This window comes from Juglans microcarpa x Juglans regia, chromosome 2D (assembly GCF_004785595.1).
Source record: "Juglans microcarpa x Juglans regia isolate MS1-56 chromosome 2D, Jm3101_v1.0, whole genome shotgun sequence".
NCBI classification, from domain to species: domain Eukaryota; kingdom Viridiplantae; phylum Streptophyta; class Magnoliopsida; order Fagales; family Juglandaceae; genus Juglans; species Juglans microcarpa x Juglans regia.
This window is the reverse complement of record NC_054596.1, coordinates 96,654-122,931: the sequence shown is the minus strand read 5'-3', so window position 1 is coordinate 122,931 and position 26,278 is coordinate 96,654. Positions and strand designations below refer to the sequence as shown.

Sequence of the window (26,278 nt, the reverse complement as noted above, 5' to 3'; positions counted from 1 at the left end):
TTAATCTTCACACACTTGCATGCATATTACATATAAAATAATTGGTTACAGATCATAACAGAGGTTACACAATTAATAATGAAGCTAGCCGGCCATAATTTCTCTTTCTTATTTCCTATATAGTAAGGAATTTAAGTCCCTGACGAACCGGCCGGCTCAGTGAATCGTCTCTACTGGGACACTACGTAACACGACAGTCTCAACCGTCAAACCGGGCCCAAACCCAAAGAGAACACCCCACTCCAACCCTCCACCCGTGGTGGCCTTTCCATCCTCCACCGAACTCTTCCTCATCTCATCCAATATAAACAGCACGCACGCGGTTGACATGTTCCCGTACTCGCTAAGAATATGGCGACTTGCTCTAAGTTTCTCCTCTTGGAGACTGAGTTTTGCCTCCACCTGGTCAAGAATGGCCGGACCGCCTGGATGCACAATCCAAAATATGGAATTCCAATCACTAACACCAAATGGGGTGAAAGCTTCGACCAGGCTTTGCTCAATGTTCCTCGACACTATTGTAGGTAAGTCCTTCAATGCGTGGAATGTCAAGCCTACTTCGCGTAAATGTCCCTGAACTGCTCCATCAGAGTCCGGTAAAATCGTCTGCGCAGCGGACACTAGCTGGAACAGTGGGCGTTCAACGCATGTATCGGGGTCCGCACCGATGATCACAGCAGCAGCCCCATCACCGAAAAGGGACTGACCCACCAATGAGTCAAAGTGAGCCTCGGAGGGTCCACGAAAGGAAATGGCCACAATCTCAGCGCACACGGCTAGAACACGCGCACCTCTGTTGTTCTCCGCCAAATCTTTGGCCAGGCGTAGCACGGTCCCTCCACCAAAGCAGCCCTGTTGGTACATCATGACCCGCTTAACGGAGGATTTAAGGCCGAGGAGCTTGATAAGCTGGTAATCCGCGCCGGGCATGTCTGCTGTACCTGTGGTTGTGCAGAACACCAGGTGGGTGATCTTGGATTTGTGCTGGCCCCACTCTTTGATTGCCTTTAATGCAGCTTCCTTAGCGAGCTTCGGCAACTCGACCACCGCTATATCTTGACGCGCGTCATAAGATGGAGCCATGAACTCGCACATACCTGGGTTTTCTTTTAATATATCCTCAGTCAAGTGCATATAACGCTTCTTTATCATTGATTTATCGCCTGCATAGACAAAATATATGGAGGAGAAGAATATGATTTAGTACCATGTACCAACTCAATTTTCTTTTTATTGAATATCATAATCTAGTGCTATATCATTAGTTCTACCAAATGCATGAATATCATATACTAGTGCTATACCATTAATTCTACCAAATGCATGATAAAGGGTGGCATGCAGGTATATAAGAATAGGGATCTAATTTGTTTCTGAACATACACATGCGTTTGAACTTCTTCTTCAACTCTGTCAAGTGCTCGCTCTTAGTGATCCGGAAGTAATAGTCAGGAAAATCAGTTTGGGAGATACAGTTGGATGGATTGGCCGTGCCAATGGCTAGAACTGTAGCTGGACCCTCGGATCGCTGCGCCTTAAGGAATTCTTCCACAGAAGCCATGTGTGAGTGCTTGATAATTTAGCTTTTGCTAGTTATCTAAGAGTTTTAGAACGAGCTAACCCAGTACTCGGGCTTTTTATCGTGTCTAAAGAATCAGACTATACTGTAACTCTACGGCTGTTGGAAACGGAGAATTCGCAGAAGATCTTGGATGTAAGGACTTCGGATGTGAGGATTGCAAGCCAAGCCGGTTCCTCAGTTTTTATATGGGTAGGCCGGCCCGTGTGTCCACGCGCATTTTGTCCTCGTGTATGACTTATCTCCAACTTCACGTACACTGTTAAAAACTATAGAGATGTGACAATTGGCTCCACAAGAAGAGTGGATGGTGGGTGGTAAAGTTTCTTTCTTTTTTCTTTTCTTGTCAAAACATGGTTGGTGATGAATGACAGTACCGTATTGGGTTTTTTTTCATTAAAATAACTTAAATATAATATAGGAGCCATCAAATTTGAAAACAAGCTGGTAGCTGCGGTCAAGTCTGACAGTCTGACTATATGAATGAAGACTGCGGAAATTATTTTGTAGGATGGCCCAGATACAGGTTACGATGCGCGAAAAGCTACGCAAAAACCGGTCCAACCAGATCACGTTGTTGTGCTATCTTTTAGGGTTTAGGTTTGAATTAATTGAGAGCGGATGCTACACCTACCAACTCAACTACCCAACTTTTTTTTCAAAATCTTGTTTGGACGAATTAGTTCACATTTATTTTTTGATGGGATGAGATGATATAAATTAAAAATTAAAATTAAAAAATAAAATAAAATATTATTAGAATATATTTTTTAATATTATTTTTATTTTAAAATTTAAAAAAATTAAATTATTTATTTCATTTTATATAAAAATTTAAAAAAATTATAATAATTAATTAAGATGAGATGATATCAATCAAAAAATTTTTTGAAAACAAACATGCCTTGAACTCACCCACCCACTTAAGACTTGCGTATCGTCAATCGTTCTTAATTTGGAAAAAAAAAAAAAGAGAGTAGTTTTTTAGCCAATTGCAGGGAATATGCTTCCTATCATATTTGTTTTGGCCTTTTCTTAGGTGAGTTTTGATGTTACAACTTGATGAAATCCTTATTTTGCCACCCACACACACCATTGTGGGTTTTTTATGACACCCACGCACCGTTGGCACAAACCCTTCATGCTTGACTTTGATATATTTAGCTTATCAATTAGGAACATTTTCATTGGCTTAGTCAAACCATCTTTAAAATTTAATTCATATTACACTTTTTTATATTTACATATTCCATTTAAATTCAATCCATATATTGAATTATTCATTCATTCTCTATATAATAATAAAATATTATTAATTTAATAATTTTTTATTTAATTTTTTATCACATTTTATAGCTCTACTAATTAAATGTTAATAATAATTATATTCTAATTAAATTAATATTAAAAAAATCATATTTTCAAAAATCATTTAATGCTAATAATAAAAAATATTTGATTAAATCCATCTAAATTTCTATCTAAATTTCTTAATTACAAACTAAATAGTATTTTTGCTTGAAGTGAAAAGTTAATATTTTAATATTTACTTTGAGTGAGAAATTAATATTTTAATATTTGGTGAATCAATTGTAATTCTCTATCTTTGACCAACCACTGTAACAAAAATATAAATTATTTTAAATTTATTCAATTCAATATGAGATTTTTTTATATTAATTATACAAATTTTGGCCAATTTTATCATTTAGCCAAGTCAATGACATTGCTGAAGGGGATTCCTGTGCTGAATTTCGCGGAGGATTCATAAAAGATGGTTTTTGACATCATGTACTTTTTAAGTTTATTTTCCACCAGTTAAACGTGTTATATGTCTAATTTGTAGATAAGTGTCGCGGCCTTTGCTGTCTAGTAAGTCATACGTACCAAGGTTCCTATGCTAATTAATTATATGCACCTAGATATTTATATCAGAGAAATGATTTAAACAAACCTTAAATAAATAAATCTCATACAAATTTTAAATAGATAAATCTCATACAAGTCTTTGTAAAAAAATAGATCATACTTAAAAAAGTGTAACAAAAATTATTATTTATTAGTGAAACTCACTTTTCTACAAAGAATTTGTATAAGATTTATTTATTTGAGACTTTGGAGTGGAAAGATAATTAAACAAGATAGAAGAGATTTGTTCCGCCCGACCCTATCCTTATTTGGGAGGGAGCCAAATTCTCAAATAGGGGTGTTAACGTCGTGTTTCGCACACATTTGGGTCAGGCTCCGACAACTCAGGTCTTTCAAAATGAGCTTGCAAAAGATAGGAGAGAAGATAACTAGGAGAGGGCAGCCTTGGGGCTAGAGAGCTGCCGATGCTAAAGTTAGTAAATATTCTTGGAAGTTTGTAAATAAGGAAAATAATCTAGGGATCTGAAAGAGTTTTCTCGTACTTGAAACTTGCTATTTATACCATAAGCCTGGGGGGCAGATCGTGTCTGCCCTCATGAAGCCTGCGTCTTTCGTAATGTTTCCTGTGCCAGAGTCCTTTAATGCGGCGTTGCTTTACGACGGTGTCATTAATGTGGCATGTAACCCGGGTAGTAGTGCCATTAATGCCGCGTGGTTTTCCGATTTCCTTCTCCCAGACAGTATTCTTGGTGGTCTGTCGATATCCTTTCTGTCAGAAGATCAAAGGTTCCCCACACATTACACCCACGATACGGAAAAGTTGGACAGTACTCGAGGGGCTTTCAGATCAACAAGTCCCATCCCAGCACACTCTCTCCTGTAGGTTGCGTCTAGAGGACCCTACCCATGGGCCGGGTTGGAGATTTTGTTCGTTCTGGGCTGGGCTTTTGATCTTATTCCCTCAGCTTTCATTCACAGGCCCGCTAGGTCTAAAGGGGGGAGGGGGAATCCTCTTACAGTTATCCCGCTAATTCTCACCGAACCAGTGCGGTGGGAATTTATCATTATTCGAACCCGCCAGCGATGATGACCTCTGAAAAATCCACTCAACCTAATGTTTTCGGTGGAGGTGACGTCGATGTTGGGCCGTTGTTTGGGGGCAATTGTTGGCGTTCAAATGTCTCGATGTCGACGTTGGCCTCACTATCACTCACTGACCAGGTGCTGGACTCGATGTTTTTCGAGGTTCCTGGAGCTTTGATTCCTCCACCGAGGGAGTTGGCTACCCTAGAGATCTGCCGCCCCGTTGCCTTGGCAGCTCTAGTGAAGGTGTCGAAGAAGGAACCAGCCAACGATCCCCCGCGACGTCATTGTTGGCTGCTACTACTAAGGTATCGCTGCGCATGAGGCAAATCTCTTTTGGATGTTGTAGTCCGCTGGTATTCGAGGAGTCTAGTCTATGACTCGCCTATCCAGGCAAAGCACCAAAGGGGGGATGATTTCAGGATATTATAGTCGGCGCGGGTTTCCAGATATTTAGATGATCTTCCTCTCGAGACGCATGTATTTTTAGCTCCTATCCTCAAACCCCTATTGGTGGTTTATGTGTTTCTTGAAAAGAACACAAGGATCTTTCAATTGCTTACCCAATCTTCACTGGCCATGGAGTTGCCGCTTGGAGAAAATAAACTAAAATACACTGAATTTGTTTAGGGAATGGATTCTAAAGGATGGTTAATTTTTCAGTTTCTTCAGAAACCATTGTTGCTTTCAAGGAGCTAGATAAAGCTTATATTTCTAGTAATTTGGTTCCAATAAAATGCATCATCTAGACACTTCTCTATTCTCAGTAGTGGTATTTTTGGAAATTCATTCTTTTTTTCTTTTGAAGATTGAATTTTTAAAAACTTGTTTACTCTCAAATGGTCATATTTTAATTATTTGTATAAAGTAACTTTATTATTAGTTTGGAAGGAATAGAGGGAATATCATAAACAAAATTATGACATATTTTAGAATAAAAGAACTAGTATTTATTATTGTTAAAGTGTTACTGATTTGTGCAGTTTTTTGTTAAAGTGTTACTGATTTGTGCTTTTGTCAAATTGTTACTGATTTTAGGTCTAGTCATTGTGCCATACGTTTATTGGATGGATTAATGATTTTAGGTTTTGTTAAAGTGTTACTGATTTTAGGTCTAGTGATTGTGCCATACATTTATTAGATGGATTATTAATTTTAGGTTTTGTTAAAGTGTTACTGATCTGTGCTTTTGTTGAAGTGTTAGTGTGTTACTGATTTTAGGTTTAGTGATTGTGCCATACGTTCTTGCTTTGGGTTTTGCTACTTTACTGATTTGTTGTTCATAACATGGCATCTGTTTAGTGCTTTAGTATGGAAGCTGGTTTGTGTTAGGTAAAGAAAGATTGGCAAAATGTGTTTGTTAGTTTCAAAAATTGTATATATGATTGTTGGATAGAAGAATGGTTGACAAAATATGTTTGTTGGAATTTGGATAATTAGGTTGAGAAAAAAATAGTTGGGAAATAATAATTTAAGTAAAATTTAATTATTAATTAATATATAGTTAGTGTAGTTGTAAAATATGAAAAAAATATTATTATTAAAAAAATAATATTATATTATTATTTTGGCATATAGTTACCTAATTCAATGTGGGGTTATACTTGAATGGCTTTGGCTTTTGGGAAATTCTTATTGTAGTCTCCAAATGGGGACTGCATTGCAGGCTTAATGAAACGCAATGTTTCATTAAAATGAAACGCAATGTTTCATTCAAGGAAATTGAACCCCAACCCCCCCAACTTAATGAAAGCAGTGTTTCATTAAAACGTTTCATTCAAGGAAATTGAACCCCAACCCGCCCTAACCGAGCTTCACTATCCCTCCTAGGGCTGAGCACAAACCCTTTCGGAGTCGGAGGGCCCATCCTCCGACTCCGACTCCGACTGTGTCGGAGGTCGAATCCGACCTCTGACTCCTACTCTGAACTGTGCCGAATCCGCTCTGACTCTGACTCTGACTTGTCGGAGCGGAGTCGGATTTTTGGACTTTTTTTTTTGTCTTTTCTAACTTCATATTTGACCCACTTTAAAAAAAAAAAAAAATTGTGGGCTTTCAAATTTCAATTTTCTCAAAATTACAATCTAATCTTATTAAACTTTTTATTATAACAAAAAATACAACTAAATAAAACAAGTAATATATATTAATACTATATATTATACTAATAGTGATATTAATACTATATATAGTTATAGTGATTAGTATAACTATATTAGTATTAGTTCTAGTGACTTAGTATAGCTATATTAGTATAAGTTATAGTTATAGTGATTTAGTATAACTATATAAATTTAATATAATATATTAGTATAAGTTATAGTGATTTAGTATAGGTATAATACTATAAGTTATAACTATAGTCTATATTAGTATTAGTATTAGTTATAGTGATTAGCATAACTATATATTAGTATTTGCTATAGTGATTTTAAATTAGTATAACTATATAATAGTATTAGTATAAATATTATACTAACTATATCACTGATAGTATTAGTATACTAGTAGCCTAATACTAGTATATCACTGATTCACTATAGTTAATAGTATCATATAGTAATATAGTATTAGTAATTAATACTATAGTGATTTATATAGTAATTTATATATAGACTTAAAGTGGATTACTAATAGTATTAGTATTAGGCCATAAATCTAATTATTATACTAATGTATAGTGTGTATTAGTATTACTAAAATAGTATTACTAATATATTTATCAAAAGGAATATATTGAGAATTTATTAGGTCAAAAAATATAATTAATACAAGATATTGTTATATAAAATTTATATGAATAATACGTTAGTTATTATAATTTATACATTAGTATTATATGTTATTATAAATTTATAGATTAGTGTTTATCCATTAGTATTACATGTTGATGTTATTATGCATCTTAGTATTTATAGTATATTATATATACATTAGTATTACATGCTATTATATTTATACATTAGTAATTTAGTGTTACATGGTAGTAAATTAGTAATATTATAAATTTATAATAGTATGATATTTACATATAGTCATATACTAAACTATTATTAGTCAATTTAGTCTATATATTATAGTATAAATATATTATTTAACTAGTATATTATTGAGTTTAACTAACTATATAAGATATAATTGTATAAAATTTAAATGATTAATATATAGAAAAACACATTTTTTTTAATAAAAATATGTATAAAATCGGAGGCGGAGGAGGAGGTGGAGTCGGAGGGCCAAGTCGGAGGCGGAGGCGGAGGCGGAGTCGGATTCGGAGGCGGATGGTCGGAGTCGGATCGGAGCGGAGTCGGTTCATCAATGACTCCGACTCCGACTTCCAAGAGGAAAAAAACTCTGACTCCGACTCCGACTAGTCGGAGTCGGCGCGGAGCCAGTGCGGAGCCAGAGCGGAGTCGGATTCGGAGTCGGATTGTCAGATTTTTGTTCAGCCCTAATCCCTCCCCCTTTTGAGTTGCCTTCCGAATCCCTCCCCTTCTGAACATCCTTCCCCTCCGAGCGTCATAGTGTCCCAAGTTCATCTCCACCAATTTGTCATCGTTGCCGCCGCTGTCCTGGAGTCAGATCGAGTTTGGAGGCCGACGAACCCAGTCTAACCCGCTGTCCCTAGAGTCCAGCGATTTCTTCTGCCCTAGGATTTGTCCACTGCGTGCTCGATTTCGTCGTCCACTTCATCCCCTTCTTCAGCCCTAAAAGGTAAAACAACACTCTCACATTTTATGGTTTAAAGTTTTAGAGACTCTAAAAGCTTCATATCTAGGCCAATGGCATTGGATGGTTCTGTCTTGCTGGTTAGGAATTTGTAGTTTGTGAATAGGTTGAAGTACTTTTTCTGATTTTGAATCTCCCTTTGTTTTTAATGATCACGGTTCCATCTTATCTTTTGTCAAGTTGTAATTCAATATGCACATATATTCAGAGCCATTGCAATTTTGTAACGTTACTATAGACATGCCATCAATTCGGAGCCATTGCAATTTTGAGTAAATACTTATCTTTTCCTGAAGTCTTTCACCTTGTATGAACACAAGGTGAAAGACTTGTAAGCACTGTTTGAGCCATTGCAATCTGTATTCCTGGTTATAGGCACTGTTTGATTGCTAGGAAGCTGCAAGGAAACTGTTGTAGTAGGAAATATCTCATCTTTTAGTTTTGGATTCTAATGATGATATTTGATTTTTTTTTTTTTTTTTGTTACAATCATGCAATGATTAATATGATTTTTTTTTTTTTATAAGTAAAGAGATGGTTTGAGAAAGAGCAAGACCAGGGGAGAAGCTAAAAAGAGAGAAAGAGAAGGTTGAAATAGGTTTAAGGAAGGTTTAAAAAATGATTAATATGAATTTAGATGGTTTCTGTGAAAAAAACTAAAGAAAATAAACTTCAAAGTGTATTGTTTGCTTTATTTGGCAGCTCTTTGTTTTTTAATAAGGTTTGACTTGTTTGGCGGCTCATTTATAATCTATTCTATGTCCATTCATATAGGAGCCAAGTAAGTGTTAACATGGGCCTTCAATATTTCTTTTCTCATTTATTTTTCAAATTTCATTTCCTTTCTTTCTTCCAGCTACTTGGGCAGTGGAAACCAGAGCAATGACCAAACTTATAGTGAAATTAAAGAATTTTCATTCAGATGACCAAACTTAGTGTTGGCCCTTGTGTGTGTGTATTGACACACACATTGAGACATATATATGTATATGTATATATATATATCTTCTACTGATAGTCATATATAGGTTGATATATTTTATAGTTAGTTCATATGAACTTGTTAGAATTGAAAATTATGTGAGTTGGAAGGGAGAACAATTTTCCTCATTGCCATGGAATTTATGGATTCATTGCTTTTTTTATTGTATGTTTATTACCTTGAATTTATGGGCATCAAGTGTGATGCAGTCCCACTCTTAACTTGATCGTTTCTAACCTGTCACCAAACACAGTTTGCCATAACATGCATAAAGTGTGATGACCATGATGTCATATCTTGAGCAAATGGGCATCAAGTGTGGTACCCTAACCAGGCATGCATGCAATATGCATGATGTTGCTTACAATATGCCCCCCACAATTTGCATTTATCTGGTTTGATAAATCTGCATTTGCTTGCATAATGTCATATCTTGAGCAAATGGACATCAAGTCTGGTATCCTGACTAGACACTTGAGCAATATGCATGATGATGCTTACAATTTGCCCCCCACAATCTGCATTTATCTGGTTTGATAAATCTGCATGCATTATTATTAAATTGTTTGTGCAACATTTTTTCAAACATTGAACTTGGAATTGTAATTTTCCCAAATGATTTATATAAGTTGTTTGCTGTAGGGAAGGCCATGCTGTGAGTTCTTTTTATGGGCAAACATTGAAGTAGAAAATGAAAGAAAAGTTGTCTACGAAAGAGAACGTCACCTCCAAAAAAAAAAGGAAGAACTCCAAAAGTGGGAAGAAGAACTGCAAAAGCCAGAGGACTTGCAATTCTAATATTTTGTTGTTGGATAGGATCAAGAACAATTACAGATTAAGTAAATGTGTATCAAACTATGTAATGTTGTTAAGTAGGTTGTAATATATTTTGTTTACTACCTTCATCAATATTGTACAAGGGACAAATCCAGTAGTTGTGTATGAAAATAACTGTTTGTTATTATGCATTCTAATATTTGGATTGCTATGTTTTCAATACTAAAAATATCAATGATAGTAAACTTAACATGATGAAAATTATAATGACCAATCTCATCTCTACCAATCTCATTACAAAATAAAGTTATACAGCTGATGAGAGTTTGAAGTTCTAAACATAGTCAACATGTATAATCTACGTCTTCAAATCTCTTCTGTAGCAGTCTACAATATCTTTCATCAATCATCGAGAGAGCCATAATCCACAAAGTTCACCTGCAAGTAGTTTGAAATATTTTGTAAAAATCATGTAAACTACTTGGCATTACTTGTTCAGAAGAATATAAACAAATAGATGCAAAAGGGAATATTATTTAACGTAGACCTGAGAGACAACGTTTTGTTGTGTACCTGGCAGTTGTGATAAACACTTTGTGGTGTACTTTACTATTATTGAATCTGTGGGATTTAATACATCTTCCGTACATGCTATTGCCTACACATAAAAAATAAAATAACTTAGGCATAAATTCGTTAACATAATATCAAAATCACATTATTTAAATCTTCTCACCTCTTTTCTCTGTCGCTTGCCACCACCCTTTTTCTTTTTGGTTTGTAACTTCTCCATTGTAGGCTGTCTTCTCTTTGATGGGGGTCTCCCTTTGTCTCTGGCAACATGAGGACTATGCACTTTCTTCGAACTTTCAGTTTCGGCATCAACGGAAGTATGAGTGTTTTCAACTGTGGCATGGGGCTTTGATTTAGTTAAATCGAATTCATTACCTTGAGCTTTTGTGCCATGTCCAGGGAATTATCTTCGCTTTCACATACATTTGTAGTTACTTCATAATATAATTTTATCAAACCAGAGTACCGACTAGCAATTGGTTTACCAGTCCACACATGCACTTCGCCTCACATTCATCTTCATTGAAGTACGTATGCAATGTTGACTTTTTGATGTCATCTTCAACTTCCCTTTGGTCATTAACTTGATACGTAGTAATCGCCTCTTTTGTTTTTATGATAACACAGTGAGAATAGATAATCCACATTACTTCTGACTAGACTTCCTTAAATTTAGAAGTCGTGTACACTTTTTAAAATTTTTTCCCCACGGGTAAATGAGATATACAAGGAACTGTGCAATTGAATGAGTGGAAATCCGCTGCCATCTCATTCTCTACTTTCTTCCTCAGTGCATTGTCAAATTGATCGACGAATTCTTTCAACGTAGTCCCTGAATGTACATATCCATCAAAAAATGCATTCATGCTCTCACTCCTCTGAGTTGTGCTCATCCCAGCCCAAAAGGTATCTTTCATGTATATAGGAACCCAGAACATTCACTCATTATAGAGACTCTGAAACCATGGATTTTCATGCAAATTATAAGTGTCAATAAACACCTCCCAAGACTTCTCAAACTCGTCAGAATTCTGAGAATCATAAACACATCTCTGCAATGCACTTTTCAAACCACACTTAAATTCAGCATGTGAGCCTAACTTCTCTGGCAGTTTTCTCATTATGTGCCACAAACAGTATCTATGCCGGGTATTTGGAAAGACTATTGCAATAGCATTTTTCATGGCCCTGTCTTGATCAGTGATGATAACTTTTAGCGTGCTTCCATCCATACATTTCAACTAAGTGTCAAATAACCAAACAAATGTTTCAGTATTTTCACATGATATCAAGCCTGCTCCCAAAAGTATTGATTGTCCATGGTGATTAACACCAACAAACGGGGCAAATGACATGTCATATCTATTTGTTATGTATGTTGTATTGATGTCACAACATCCCAAAAATACCCATATGCCGCTCTACTGCGTGCATTGGCCCAAAAGACATTTTTTAATCGACCATCATCATCCAAATCCATTGATGAGTAAAACTCATCATTCTTATATTGCATCCTCTCAAAATAAACACGAAGTGCATCAGCACCACCTTTGCCAAGTCTAAGGTGTCGAGACTTGTCAATATAATTTCTTGCATCTTTTTCAACAAATGGAAGTTTCTCAAAGCGACCAGCCTCGACAACCAATGCGTTAAAACTTTTGGCCATACTTATGTCTGCCTTATCATTTAAATCTAACTGCCTCTTTATGGAATCATCAATTGCACAATTACATCTAAAAAATCTTATCTTTTGTGGACTTAACCCATGGTTGTGTGCATTATAGACAGTAGTTATGCGTAAGACACCATTAACCAAAATTGCATAAATATTTGCCTTACAATCAGTTTTCGTTGTTGGGCGAGGTTTAGAACGGTTGGTAATACGTTTCCTTGCCTTACCACCATGAGTACAACCAAGTGTTACATATCTAACACTCTCATCATCTTCCCTTTTATTTCTTTGCATCATTATGCCGAATCCAGTCTGTCTCCCATATTGCTTGTTGTAGTAAATTAGTTCTTCCTCAGTTTTAAAAAATATCATCAGCGTTGGCTCTGACACCCCTTCATCAACATTTTCTGGTGTTGGCTCTGACACCCCATCATCATCATTTTTCGGCGATGGCTCTGAAACCCCATCATCATCATTTCCCGGCGTTGGCTCTGAAACCACATCATCATCATTCTCCAGCACTACACCATGATCATTAGTTACTTCCTCATCATCTCTAACATTTGGGGTACTGCTTTCTAAAAAAAACAGCGGTCGCCTAGTAGTAGATGTGTTTTCTTCGCCTTTGTCCATCAAGAACAATCTTGATATATTTAAGCATAACATGAAAGTAAATAAAAAAATTTAAATAAATACTCAGAATATATTTAAGCAGTTTGATATGCAAACCAGTTTATAAATTAAAAGATAAAAAAATTGTCCCAAGTGACTTTTTTTCTTATGACAGTTATGGTTTCTCACTAGCGAAAATTTAATCTCACTAACCAAAATATTAGAGCATAGAGCACAGCATTTGAAAATACTTTTATGCGTAAGATACCAAAAATCTGAAAGAAAACAAACTGTCATAAGGAAAAAAAGGCAAAGGTAATGCTAAATAAGGATCATAATGCTCAACAAAGTGGACTGATCTACTGTTTTATCCATCATTTACCTTGCATTTACTTCCTTCTGTTGGTAATGCTGAAGATGAAAAGCAAGCATGTTGTAGGAACCATCACCAAAAAGACAAAAAGTAACTCGTTGCTTTCTTTTGATCAGCTTTTTCACTTTTTGTTTATTTCAATAATAACACATTAATTCATAATTGGTTGATAGCAGATCAGCTAAAAATTACTAGCTAGGTCTAATAATAATTTTTTTATTATTATAGCAGATCAACTTGGACACAAAGATGAGTAAGACACCAAATTTTTGGAAAGAAAACAACGACGCAATGCGTAAGACACCAAAGGTGCGAAAAAAGACACTTTTATGCTTAAACACAAATATGTGTAATACAGTAAATATTAACCAAAATATGTGCAAGACGCCAAAAATCGAAAAGAAAAAAAAAACCTTCAATATGTGACTCTGTCGATGGTAGAGGTGGTTGTTCTGTCGATGGTGGAAGAGATTGGATTGTGGTGGTCGATGATGGTGGAGATTGGGGCCACGAGGCGTATTGCAGAAGGAGAGATTCAATTGTTTTCATCTGTTTTGCTTTAGACTGAATAGAAGGGTAATGTAGCCATTTCCTGCTATAAAATGGGGTCAGTTTAGTCATTTACACATTGAGATTGCAAGGACTAAGTCGTATATAGCACCGCTCTTGACTTTTAGTCAAAACATCTAATTTTAGCCAAACTTTGAATTTGACTTTGGTTAGAGCATTGCCAATGCTCAACAAGCGACTGAGGCTATCTCTATGATTTTTATCTTTTAGGGCAGTTGGAGAACTTGTGTCTAATTAGTTAATATACTGATTAATTAGTAATGAGTTCGATTAGTATAAGTAATTTTATTTTTTGTTTTTTGTTTTTTGTTTTATTACGGATTCAAAGTTGCAGTTGACAATATATATTTTTATTTTTGGGTTTTAAACTTTATTTTATTTTTCTATTTTAAAATTAGAAAACTAAAAAAATAATAATAAATGAAAGCTCCAGTCGAGCTTGAGCTATAAAAAAGGCTTGAGCTGATCAACTTGTAATATTTGACTTCATTATAATCAAAATGTGAGCTTAACCAAATAATAGAACTCACTTAAATTCAATTCGATTAAATCCCTAGCCATCATTAATTATTAACAACCTTTTATAAAAACCTTTTGCATGTGCTTCTGAAACCTTTTCTCTATTATCTTTTATTCCTTTCAATTTCTTTAATTACAATTCTCCACAACCTTAATTTCAAATAAAAATATTTATGCCGTCTGTTGAAAAAAGAATATTATAATTTACAATTCATAATCTGTTATAATCATGAGACGTTTTGAACATCTTCAAATTGATGGACGTGATATTTATATTATTTTTCTTAAATTGTGTTTTATAGTATTTCTTGATGTATTATTGTACTTTGAATTATATATAAATAAAAAGAAAAATGTGGTTACAACTGAGTGGAGGAACCGTGGCGTAACCGCGTCCCATGTGGAGGAAGGCAGAAGGGGGTGCTTTGAAAGAGGGATGAGATTGTTTTGGGTGATGTGGGTCTGAGACAGCGTTCCTATTACAAAAGGCAGGGGGGAATAGCCGGACTGTAACAAGGAATACCCATTTGTCTTCCCAGCTTCCATTATCTTCCCAGTTTCAAGGAATACCATCAAGAAGAAAGAAAAAAAAAAAAGGAGAACAAGATAAAGAACAAGCAAAATCAAGAACTGGGAGGGGGGGAATAGCCGGACTGTAACAAGGAATACCCATTTGTCTTCCCAGCTTCCATTATCTTCCCAGTTTCAAGGAATACCATCAGGAAGAAAGAAAAAAAAAGAGAACAAGATAAAGAACAAGCAAAATCAAGAACTAAAAGAATATCCATGATTTTTCTTCTAATTTTTGTTAGTTAATTTGTTTTTTTTTTAATCCGCTGTTAGCCGATTACCCGCCGATTGTACATAACAAAACTGAAATAAGAAATAGGTATTAAAATATAAAATCGTATCCCAAAGATTGATTCTGGCTCCACCTGGTTCGAACCAATTTCAAATCAAGAAATTGTTACAAAATTTATACACGCAATGGTCGGTAACAAAAAAATCAACAAAAGGACAATCAATTATTCATCTAGGACCCATTGACTCGATATCTGACTCGATATCCCTCGATACAATATTATTATAATTAACCTGGCGTCTTAGTTAGCTACTGCGTCCGAATCCTCAATCATGTGAACGTAGCATCATGCTATATATATACACACACTGCCCCCATTAATCCACCTAATGCATGCATCTAGTCGCGGGTGCTAGAATTACAAATAGTTTAGAGCTATAAAGTTAGGGGCGTAAAAAAAAAATGAAAATCGGTTGAATAGCCGAATCGGTGGGTTCAATCCGGTTTGTAACCGGTCCGGTGCGAATCGAAATCGATCGTAAATTAGTATAGTACCGATTTTCATATTTTAAAAACCAATTTAAATTGAATCAGACCGGTATATATATTTTTAATTTTATATATTATATAGAATACATATTTTGTATATTCTATTATATATATTATATGCTAAATTGCTAATTAATATATATAACATGAAATTCTAATCTTATTATTTAAATATATTAATCTTATAACATAAAATTAATATAACATTTAATGTAAGCTAGACACTACTTATATTAGTATAATTAGACACAAATTATATTATTTTAATCTTATTATTCAAGTTTATTAGTCTCACTAATAAGTTAGACACTATTTATATTATACTATTATAATTGAACATTAATGAATTAGAATAAGAGAAATACTTTAGTTACAAAAGAATTATATAAAAGTAAATCCACAAACTAACGTGACTTAATGCAATACGTCAGATTATAAAATTACGTTTAATGTAAAGTAGAGCTAATGCATCACGTGAAGTCACGTCAGTTTATGAATTTATTTTTATGTAATATCTTTGTATCTATAGCAGTTCTCTTAGAATAAATATTAAATTTTAATAATTAAGTTTAGTATTGAAAAGATTATAATATTAAACTTATGTAGTGCCACATGTGTAACTAGTAAAATAGAAAATCGGACCAGACCGAAATCGAAAAAATTGAAAGTTCTTGTAGGCATAGAGTGCATATTCATTTTTAAAAAAATGAATAAATATAAGATTCATATAAAAAAAATAAATTTTTAATAATAATTTCACACTTTTAAAAAAAGAATATATACTATATCTAACATTAGTATTTCTTAGTAAATTAGACGTGTACGGATCTTATTTTTCCCCGACTCTCTCTCAGATGAGTTCTTCTCCCCTAGCTTGCCCAAGAAAGATTCTCTTTTCACCTTCCACATTGGACAATGCTAGAGCCACCGCTTAGGGCTCCCGCTGGTTTTAGTATGTGTTTTTTCATGTAAGTTAGTTTTTACATAGATTTTTTTAACATTTTTAAATATTTTTAAAAAATAAAATAAATTTGGAACATCATTAAAAAACACTTCTTTAATTATAAAGTAAAAAAAATATTAAAAAAATACTTCGTTAATCATGAAGTAAAATAAAAAATAAAAAAATCCCAACAGGAAGACTAATATTTTTTTTATGATTTTTTTATTTTACTTCTTGATTAAGGAAGTATTTTTTAATGATATTAAGAATTTTTTATATTTTCTAAAATATTTAAAATTGTTAAAAAAATCTATATAAAAAAACTAAAAAAACACATGCCAGAGCCCAATTGGAGCTCTAGCGGTAGCTCTAGCATTATTTTATAGTTTAATTCGAGGGAAAATTTTTAAAATTTTAAAATTAAATTATATTATTTAAGTACTACGAAGGAATGGTATTCTACACATTAATTTAAAGATAGAATAATTTAATTTTAAGGGATGCTTGAGAAATAAGATGAGATAAGAAATTTGTAAATATTAATGAAATGGTTTGTAAATAGTAGTGAAATGATTTAAATTAAGATATTTTATTAGGTTTTGAGAAAAAAGAAAGAAAAAATTGAATAAAAATATTTTAAGGTTAAAATATTGTAAGAATATAATTTTTTAATATAATTTTAATTTTGATATTTTAATTTTTTTTGTTTTGTTTTGTTTTATTTGAAAGTTCGAAAAAATTGTAATGATTAGATGAAAAAGTTAAAACCTTAAAATTGAAAATATTTGTATTTGAGTGATGTTTGAATGTAGACATCAGATGAGATATACATCTCATTTCAACATCCAATCCATTCCTAAGTGCACAGTTCTTGAGCCAACACCACCAATGACAATCAACTTCCGCCACTTCCAACTGTTAGTCGTAAAACGTTTAGCTCAATTTAGGCCTGTGCGCCAGTTCAAAACACACACACACACACACACACACACACACACACACACACATATATATATATATATATATGCTAATAAGAACTGTTTGCAATTGCATCACCCAAGTTGCCAAATTAAATACAAACTGTGTGAGTTATAAGATTCTAATCAATTAATAAATCATGCTTTTTAGTATTAAAAAATGAATAAAATCATGTCACTACTCTCACGACAGTTTGATCTCCTAGCTTATAGAAACCATCAATTCACGTTACAGTAACAGATATATATATATATATATATATATATTTATAAATCTATATATGTATCGTAATTTTGTTTTTCCTCCCTTGGCGTTTTAATTTTAATCCGGTTGAACAAATGGTCGGCACTGTCCGAGTTCAGATTCGAAGTGTTCGGGCTCCGTGGGGTGAGGAAATTCGCTTTTAACATTCCGATATTCAACAGGGATTTACTGCACATTTCACTAGAAAATCTTTGATTCATATTATAAGCAAAGACATCTTAACAACACACCACTCGCTGTCCCAAAGGTTAAAAGTAATAAGATAATGTCATAGAGATACGTACAAAAAAAGAATTATGAAAACGTACGAAATTGGAGAAAGGAGGGGCTTGGAAGAGGGATATTAAAAGGGTCGGTTGGCTAAATATGCCACGCTCGCCCTTGACTGGTGAGTGCTGTATGGCTATCAAGACATATGGCCGAAATAATTTGTGGAAACTTACCGGGTTGGCTCGTTTTGGCCGACGCTCCAAAAAAAAAAAAGGGTAAGAAAATATACTCTAAAATCTCTCGAAGTCCTGAATGCTATGCCACAACGAACACCTAAAACAACCAGTGTTTCCTCCTAGGCTTTGGGGGAATTGGAGCATCTGCAAAGAAACAAGCAAGTTAAAAATTATCAAATTCTTCAATATTTCTCGACAACCGTATAACATTTTAGATTAGATGCTACCCTCAGAACTTCAGGTCTTAAATGAAACACACCTTGGATATCGTATAGCGAATTGTAATGAACCTCGGACCAGAAACTTAACCACAGCTCTGCATCATTTTGTTCAAAAAATGGGAACTGTGAGAATATGCAATTCATAAGGAATACGAGGTATATATTACCATATCTCTTATGCATTTGTCCTCGAACCCAAACATTTCCAATTACATGAATCCCTTATACCTAATAATCAAGTAAAATAAATAACCTTATCCAGAGGTGCATGTCCATAATCAGTCCATTTAACAGAGGGCCTGCGATTTTTAATCTATATAGCTGTACTTTCTTTCTCAAATATCTGAAAAACAAAGAAATAAACTACCCCCACAAACTTTATTCCATGAGCATATATATATATATATATAATATAAAAGAAGCTTTATTTATAATCCTTACAAGTACAGGAGTTTTGGAGGGATACAAAATGAAGCCAAACTCATGCAAAAACCTATTGTCTACTATGCTACTTTTTTTTTTTTTTTTTTTTTTAATTGGCAATGGGTGTCTGGGAACGGTGTTCTGAATAATCCCGGGGGTGCACAGGCTCTCGACAATCAGTTTCCAGCAATTGCACCTCGGGTAATTCAAGAGAAAAATCTCTCAATCCGATGGCTCCTGCTATGCTACTTACAAAGTGAAAAGTATACCAAGTATGCTAGAAAATAAAGTTAGGGTTATAACTTATAATTGAAGTATCCCATGAACACATTAGAGACCGGAGTCAATGATGGAAGTTGTGATTCCTGCCCAAACAAAAAAACAACCACCACTACATCCTGCACATAGAGAGCACTTGAAAACCTTTTTTCCTAACAGTGATCCACATGGTAAAAACATAGGGAAAAAAATATCAGTAGTGCGTCAGAAGCAGGATTGATTTGGTGAAATTGGATGCAGTATGGTGGCAAGCAAGCCTGGGAGTCATGAATGCTTTCATGTACTGAGATGTTATCCAAACAAAATTGTCACATGGAGTAAGGACAGTACTCATCTTTCCAGTCTTACCACGTTTAGGTGCCTGGTACTGTGGCATGATTTCAATAAAACAAGTATCTCTGAATGATGTCAAAAGGCATATCTTCGCTGCAAACTGCGTATAAAGAAGGAGCTTTTTATTGCACAAAATGACATTACAACATAACAGTTAACAGCATGCCAAAAGAAAACAAAAAAGGATGACTGAAGGGGTGTCATGGCAATTCGTTTTAAAACAATGCAGGTATCACCTAAATCTCTTACAGAAATCAAATTATGATGGTTTTGAGAAAAACTCCAGACCTTATCAGCTGCTGCCTGTAAGGTAACATGGTCCCCCCACTCCCCAGATCTGCATCATTCAGCATATTAGAAATTAAGATACAACCAGTACTTTGGCAAATAACTAATAAGCCACAGTATAAATGCATCCACATATTCCAAGGCTTACTATAGAAAACAATGGAAAAAAAGGAACTTTAACTAGCATACTTGGCCATTTTCTTGTAATAATGTTTATACTTCATGGGGATATAGCCTTCATATAAAGCACAGCAGTCTTTGAGCTGTAACAGGAAAAGGTAGTGTAACTAAGCAAATTCAAATTCACGATAATTTATTAAAAAGAATGGTGCTTTCAGCCCGACTCAGACGGGTAGAATATTTTTAACCATTCACTTCACACATTTAACACAATGTACATTTGCACCCTCTATTTTATCTACGTTGAAAGCACATAGCACTTCCTATTTCAAGCGACGAGCTTCTTGACTTAAACACATCTAAGGGGTACCTAAACTTTGAAAATAATGAACTTAGCACTACGTAATGAGATAAATCTAATTGACTTGAACAAGTAGCATTCAAGGGTCTTGACAAATCTAATTCAACAGGTTGGAAATCTTGGAACAGGAAATGAAATAATTTTGTTTCCGTCATTTATTTATAAGTAATAACGTAATCATATTTAGGATTTTCTTGTTCTTAAGGGGAGAGGAAGTGAAATTTGGCTCTCCTGGGCGTAATATAAATCTTATCAGTTGGATAACTCGTCTTGATTCTCATCCTTCTTCAATTTTTTTGTTACAGGAAGTGGTAGTTGCTATTAGTTGATGCCAGTGCGATATGCCAATGTTAAGAAAAATTTGTGCCAATGTTGGTGGTAAAGCAGTTGGGAGTTGATAAAAATAAAAGTCAACACAGATGGTGGTTGTGGCTATGGGTCACCTTTGGTGATGAGGTGTTAAAGGACAAGTCACAGTAGGAGCCGGTGATAAAGGATGACAGTGGTAGTAGTGATAGTCTGTTGATGAATGAAAATACTGATGGTAGTACAAACTGTCACTGCAGATTGTGGCGAAGTATGGTGGTGATGGTCCACAGAAAGGAAGGAAGGAAGGAGGTGGTACTGCTGGAATCAACAGCACTAATTTTTGCATTGTTTCAGAAAGACAGCAGGGGTGGTGGTACTGGTGAAGATGATAGTGACACACATATTAAAATCAACCATGTTGTAATGGTGACAACAATGGAGGTAATAATGGTTTATACTTTTACTCAAGACTTTCATTCACCCTTCTCAAAGTGTTGTTATGAGGTAATGAAACTAAAGTCTCATCCACAAAACTTCTCAAAACTCTTTTCCTACCAAAGCAAATCCACTCTACCTGCTTCACGACCTCCTTCCGAATATACTTGTGATACTCAGGTGACTTGTACATCTGGTCTGAAAGTGCACGAAACTGCAATATAAGGGAAAATTAATGTACGCTGAAGAAAACATTTTGGCGTTACCTCAGCAGCATTGCACGTACCTGGCAGTTTCCATCCCCAGAAACCTTCACTTCATATAAACCATAGACGTTCAGCCTGGGAGAAAGTGACAAGAAATTTTCTTTTAGCCCATATATTACTTAATCTACTCAATATGAAGACTTAAAAAGGAAAATCCAACCCAATTGCAGGGGCTTTACGTTTCCCTATATTGATCATTTCTAACTTTATAGTGTAAAAGACATCCCTAAAAGTAATGAGGTATAAGCCTTAGGGCAATATATTCATCCTCACTGATACTGAAAATAATAAATAAATAAAAATCAATGTATAGCAAAGATACGAATAAACATATTAAGATACAGAACATTCATGTATGCATATGACGAGCATTTTCTTTTCCAAGAAGCAAGAACAACTTTTGTTGAGAATACACGTGCATGCATAAGAGAACGAGAAACAGAGAATCTATAGTCTGCCTCAAGATGTAAGATTCTAGAGCTCTGTATCAGACTGTGAGTCGAATCATTTATGGAGAGCCAGAGTATTTACTTCAAGTTTACCAAAAGTTAAGCATCAGGAGAAAAGTTCCATGAGTCAAATTGCTGATAATCACCACATCATTGACACCGAATGAGTCTGCAAGTTCGATCAGAACGACAAAACATGACGGATTCAGGATAAAAGTTCACTTCTAAGCATTGATTCCTATAGATAATTCCTATTGTTAGCCTGTTAGGGATATTATATGCACCAAAAAACCAATTAGAGTAAAATATAATCTTACAACACCTTTCCTACACCAGTTCGAATAAGATGAAACAAATCCCCGTGTTGACACCTTCGCCATCCATTCCAAAAGTATCATTCTCCATGATTCATTCTTGCCATCCAAAAAAGAGGGAAATTTTAAATCTAGCACATCAAGTTTCCTAATATCGATGGAGACTTGAGATAGTTTCCATGATCAACTGATTTCATGCGTAACGACACCAATAGAGCTGCTGCATTTTTTCCACACAGAAAGTTCCCCATAACTAATCATATGTTGGCCAAAATTACTGAAAACTACTAAGGTGCATGTCTGTATGTAGCTTATTTTCCATGCTCATGTAGTTGTAGTTGAGAAGCGATATGATTGCATCAAGATGCCTACGCACACAATCTAAGAGGTCATTGTATCGAGTAGTTGGATCATAGTCTCTTACCATAAAAATAGCTGCATGCACAACATATGGCATCCAGTCAGGATCTTGTTTAGGCCTTTTTAACATTCAGTGAAGGTGGATAGCTTCTTTGAATGTCCTGCTGATTGACTACTACATCTAGGGACGGAACTAATCTCGAAAAAGATGTCTTTCTTTCTGGTTATGAAATCGCTTATGTTGAAAAGCAAGTAGATGTAGGGGTGGCAAGTTGAGTTTGTGGGTCGTGTCAAGTCATGAGTATAGACTATATGGGTCAATTTGAACCCGACCCATTTAATTAAACAGGTCGGACACTAAAACCAGAACCTAACCCATTTAATTAACAGGTGACATGGCATGCCCGCTTAACCCATTTAATAATTAAATTTTATTGGGTTAACTTGGACATGACCCATTTAACCCTCTTCAACCCGTTTCTTATAAATGGGTTGATTTGACCGTATATTTATTTTTTAACCCAATTAATATAACTTCATATATAATACAAGGATAACTATACAAATAATTCACAATTACAACTTGATTCATGATAAAATATTTTATTATCAATATCCAAACCAATAATATATAAGAAAACTAATATTTTCATAAAATAAAATTACATATTAACAAAAAAAGTTTAATAGTTTGAGATATAACATAGTCAAATACTAATATTAATATCACCTATTCCCAACAGCAAAAAAAGACATAAGACTAAATATTTATAAAAGTTAAAAATAGAATTGATTCGTGTTATACGGGTTGATTGCCGGTTTCGCGGGTTGACCGGCAATTGACCCAAACGAGGATTCGAAAAGAGGAAAATATGGAGTCTTTGTCTAAAGAAATGCCTTGAAAAAGGGCAGATGTATAGAACATTTCAACGGTCACGATGTTACTATTTAACACATACTTGAGTGCCTAAAACAAGGTTTAATTACATAAATCAATGTTCATCTGCATGCAAGAGCATGTGTATACTTTCCGGCATTTTTTCCAAAAAATCAAAAAGGATGGTGAGCTGTTATTCATGCTTTTTACCTAAATCTGCTCTCCCCTCAGATATATTTAGTGCAATTTTCAATGTCAATTTTACAATACATACCTTTGGAGAAGGCGTTGGTGATCCAAACTTGCGTCACTTAAGTTGGGGATGTAGGAATTTATTCGTGGCACATGCTGGATTCATCAATGAAGCCAGAAATAATCAGAGAAATCAAAGATTCACACAATAAGAAGGTCATGTAAACTATCACGCACGCAAATACAATCAATGAATTTGTTAGATCTCATTTGAGTCAATGGATGCTGGGTAAGGTTGGTGCAATTAAGCAAGAGATAGTGAGAACAGTGAATTCCAAATGACAAAACATAAGAGGTAAGTCTTCTTCCTTCAATTTTTTTTTTCCCAATTATAGAACAAAAGAGAAGAACTATCTTTTGTTCGTTTATTATTTATTTTTATTTTTATTTTTGTCGCCGGGGGGTGTTAAGTAAGATTTTGTAGTATTCAGTATTAAATTATTGCAAGTATCCTTACAGGAACAGGCGCCAGCTTGGGAAGGCGTCTAGCAACTGCCCCATCTAACTTGGCATACTCTTCAGATAGTACAACAGCAATCATCCGATCATCCTCAACATCCTGCTGACTACTCAAGGAATTTGAGCTAGAACATTCACCCACACTCTGAGTTCCGTTCCACATAATGTGCCCTCAAAGCTCTACTAAGACTACTAATCACTTCTTCACCTGAAATCAGAGACTACAATAGTCTTCCGCTGCTGAACTGCAAGAGTTAAAAAGCAAACAGTATCACGATCATTTCAACATTCCAAGGATCCTAGATTAGATATCGGTTGACTTCTTAATCTTTGAAGGTGCTTCAATAATATATTGAAAGATGCAAAGGAAAAATGAGGCATTAACAAATAGTCAAATACCAAATTGGAAGGTATGTGATATCAGTATGTAATGTTCATTTCTCTTGTAGACCAGAAGCTGCCCATGGATGCGAAGTATAAACAGCAACTTGACAGAGCACATATGGGTTGTTTGAAACAATTTGATGGTTATAGCTTTTGTAGTGATAACGATTTCTCAGAATTTGGTTAGATTGGTAAAATATAGAGAAACACACGGTGAACCAACCATCTTGACATCGATTTACTTAGGCCTCGTTTGGTTATACAAATGAGATGAGATAAAAATTAAATAATATATTGTTAGAATATAATTTTTATTTTGGGATTTGAAAAAGTTAAATTGTTTTTTGTATTTTGTTTGGGAGTTTGAAAAAGTTGTAATGATTAGATGAGATGAAATGAAATGATTTGTGAAAACCAATCAGGCCTTAATCACGCTGATGAAGTTAAATCCTATGATATAAAATGGCACCATGTCTGATTCATATGACACTGTTCAATAAGGTGTACAGATGGAGGACCTCCAAACAAGAACATGCGTCTTTTTTTTCACTTTTTGGATGAATAATCAACCATTTGCACGAGGTGATTGATGAACTCTGAATAGCTTGGAAATATTGAATTCAACGGATGTTGCCAATTTTATACAAGGTTAGCTGCGATTGAATACAGCTCCATATCTAACATGGAAAAGAAGCATAGACCAAATATCTCCAGGGCATTGAGATGGAAATGGGTCTATGAGCCCGGTATCAGTTGAATTTAAACGAAGTCAACGAATCTCAGACTGCATCATACGAGATAATATAAATACTAATATTCGAGGAAGGGTATCAGCCAAACCCAACCCTGTAATCTTTTAAACAAAAACCTAGATCAAGCTTAGCATGAGAGAGAGAGAGAGAGAGAGAGAGAGGGATGGATAACCAAAGCAGCCAAAAGCTGAAAGTAAAACAGAAAATACAATACGCAGAGGCGAAGGAGGCAAGTTGATCCTGGATCTGGGTAACAGTAAGGCAAAGAACATGAAAAATGAAACAAACGCGTTACCTGCAAATGAAAATCCAGTGTCGAAAAGGTTTATTTTGAGTATATGTATATATACACACATACATATATATATATATATATAGAGAGAGAGAGAGAGACAGAGAGACAGAGAGAGAGAGCTTAACCGATCGTTTTCAGAACAAGCGAGACTTTTACACGCTCACACGACATCCTATAGTATAGGTTGGTTGGTTTGCAGTGTTTGGAAAGAGTTCGGGAAGAAAATCACTTCAGGCTTCATTTATTTTCAGAAAATATCTGATCCTATCTCATTTTATTATATTTTATTATTATAATTTTTTTAAATTTTTATATAAAATAAAATAAATAATTTAACTTTTTTAAATTTTAAAATAAAAATAATATTAAAAAATATATTCTAATAATATTTTATTTAATTTTTTAACTTTAATTATAATATATCTCATCTCATCTTTAAAAATAAACTATCTATTAATACATTTATAGTTGAAATTAAACAAGGGTCGGGGTTCGGGAATTGTTTACCTTTCGCGGTTACTCGTAAACAAGGGATCAGGTGGGATCGGCTCAAGACGCTGCAAGGGTACGCCCACGTTTTATTCTTCTTTTTCATTTTTTTATTAACAAAACAATTAAGAGCATCAGAATGGGCATCTCATCAGATAAATTTTAAGCATCGGTATTGGATTCGACATCATTAGGCAAATTTTGTATAATATTACACTTTTTACTTTTGATCTATTCTACTCAAAATTAGGAATGCTTAGAAAATAAGAAGAAATAAGAAATTTGTAGATAA

The 26,278-nt window shown here is 34.4% G+C and overlaps 2 protein-coding genes and 1 non-coding gene across 12 annotated transcripts; 1 reads left to right on the top strand and 2 right to left on the bottom strand.

The window, feature by feature from the left end:
• Window positions 1-1,734, bottom strand: LOC121250573 (chalcone synthase-like). The gene is made up of 2 exons (XM_041149713.1): window positions 1,384-1,734; window positions 1-1,163 (listed from the first exon to the last, which is right to left on the bottom strand). Exons 1-2 carry the CDS (start codon window positions 1,559-1,561, stop codon window positions 157-159), a joined length of 1,185 nt encoding a protein of 394 aa, XP_041005647.1. The 5' UTR covers window positions 1,562-1,734; the 3' UTR covers window positions 1-156.
• Window positions 1,735-17,717: 15,983 nt separating this feature from the next.
• Window positions 17,718-25,731, bottom strand: LOC121250188 (OVARIAN TUMOR DOMAIN-containing deubiquitinating enzyme 12). Of its 10 annotated transcripts, none has more exons than XM_041149195.1 (10): window positions 24,065-24,311; window positions 23,630-23,703; window positions 21,376-21,430; window positions 21,229-21,303; window positions 20,054-20,127; window positions 19,865-19,913; window positions 19,592-19,676; window positions 18,580-18,636; window positions 18,374-18,464; window positions 17,718-18,042 (listed from the first exon to the last, which is right to left on the bottom strand). In XM_041149195.1, the coding sequence occupies exons 1-9, from the start codon at window positions 24,227-24,229 to the stop codon at window positions 18,418-18,420; spliced, it is 681 nt and encodes a 226-aa protein (XP_041005129.1). In that variant the 5' UTR covers window positions 24,230-24,311; the 3' UTR covers window positions 17,718-18,042; window positions 18,374-18,417. The 10 variants fall into 10 exon arrangements, 9 of the variants coding, with proteins under 9 accessions (XP_041005129.1, XP_041005122.1, XP_041005123.1 ...); XR_005937728.1 differs by lacking the exon at window positions 17,718-18,042 and adding an exon at window positions 18,795-18,904 and having other exon boundaries at window positions 18,050-18,464; XM_041149188.1 differs by lacking the exons at window positions 17,718-18,042; window positions 18,374-18,464; window positions 18,580-18,636 and adding exons at window positions 24,969-25,497; window positions 25,623-25,731 and having other exon boundaries at window positions 18,911-19,676.
• Window positions 18,219-18,345, top strand: LOC121251271. The gene has a single exon (XR_005937941.1). It is a non-coding gene; the product is annotated as a U11 spliceosomal RNA (small nuclear RNA).
• Window positions 25,732-26,278: the final 547 nt, after the last annotated feature.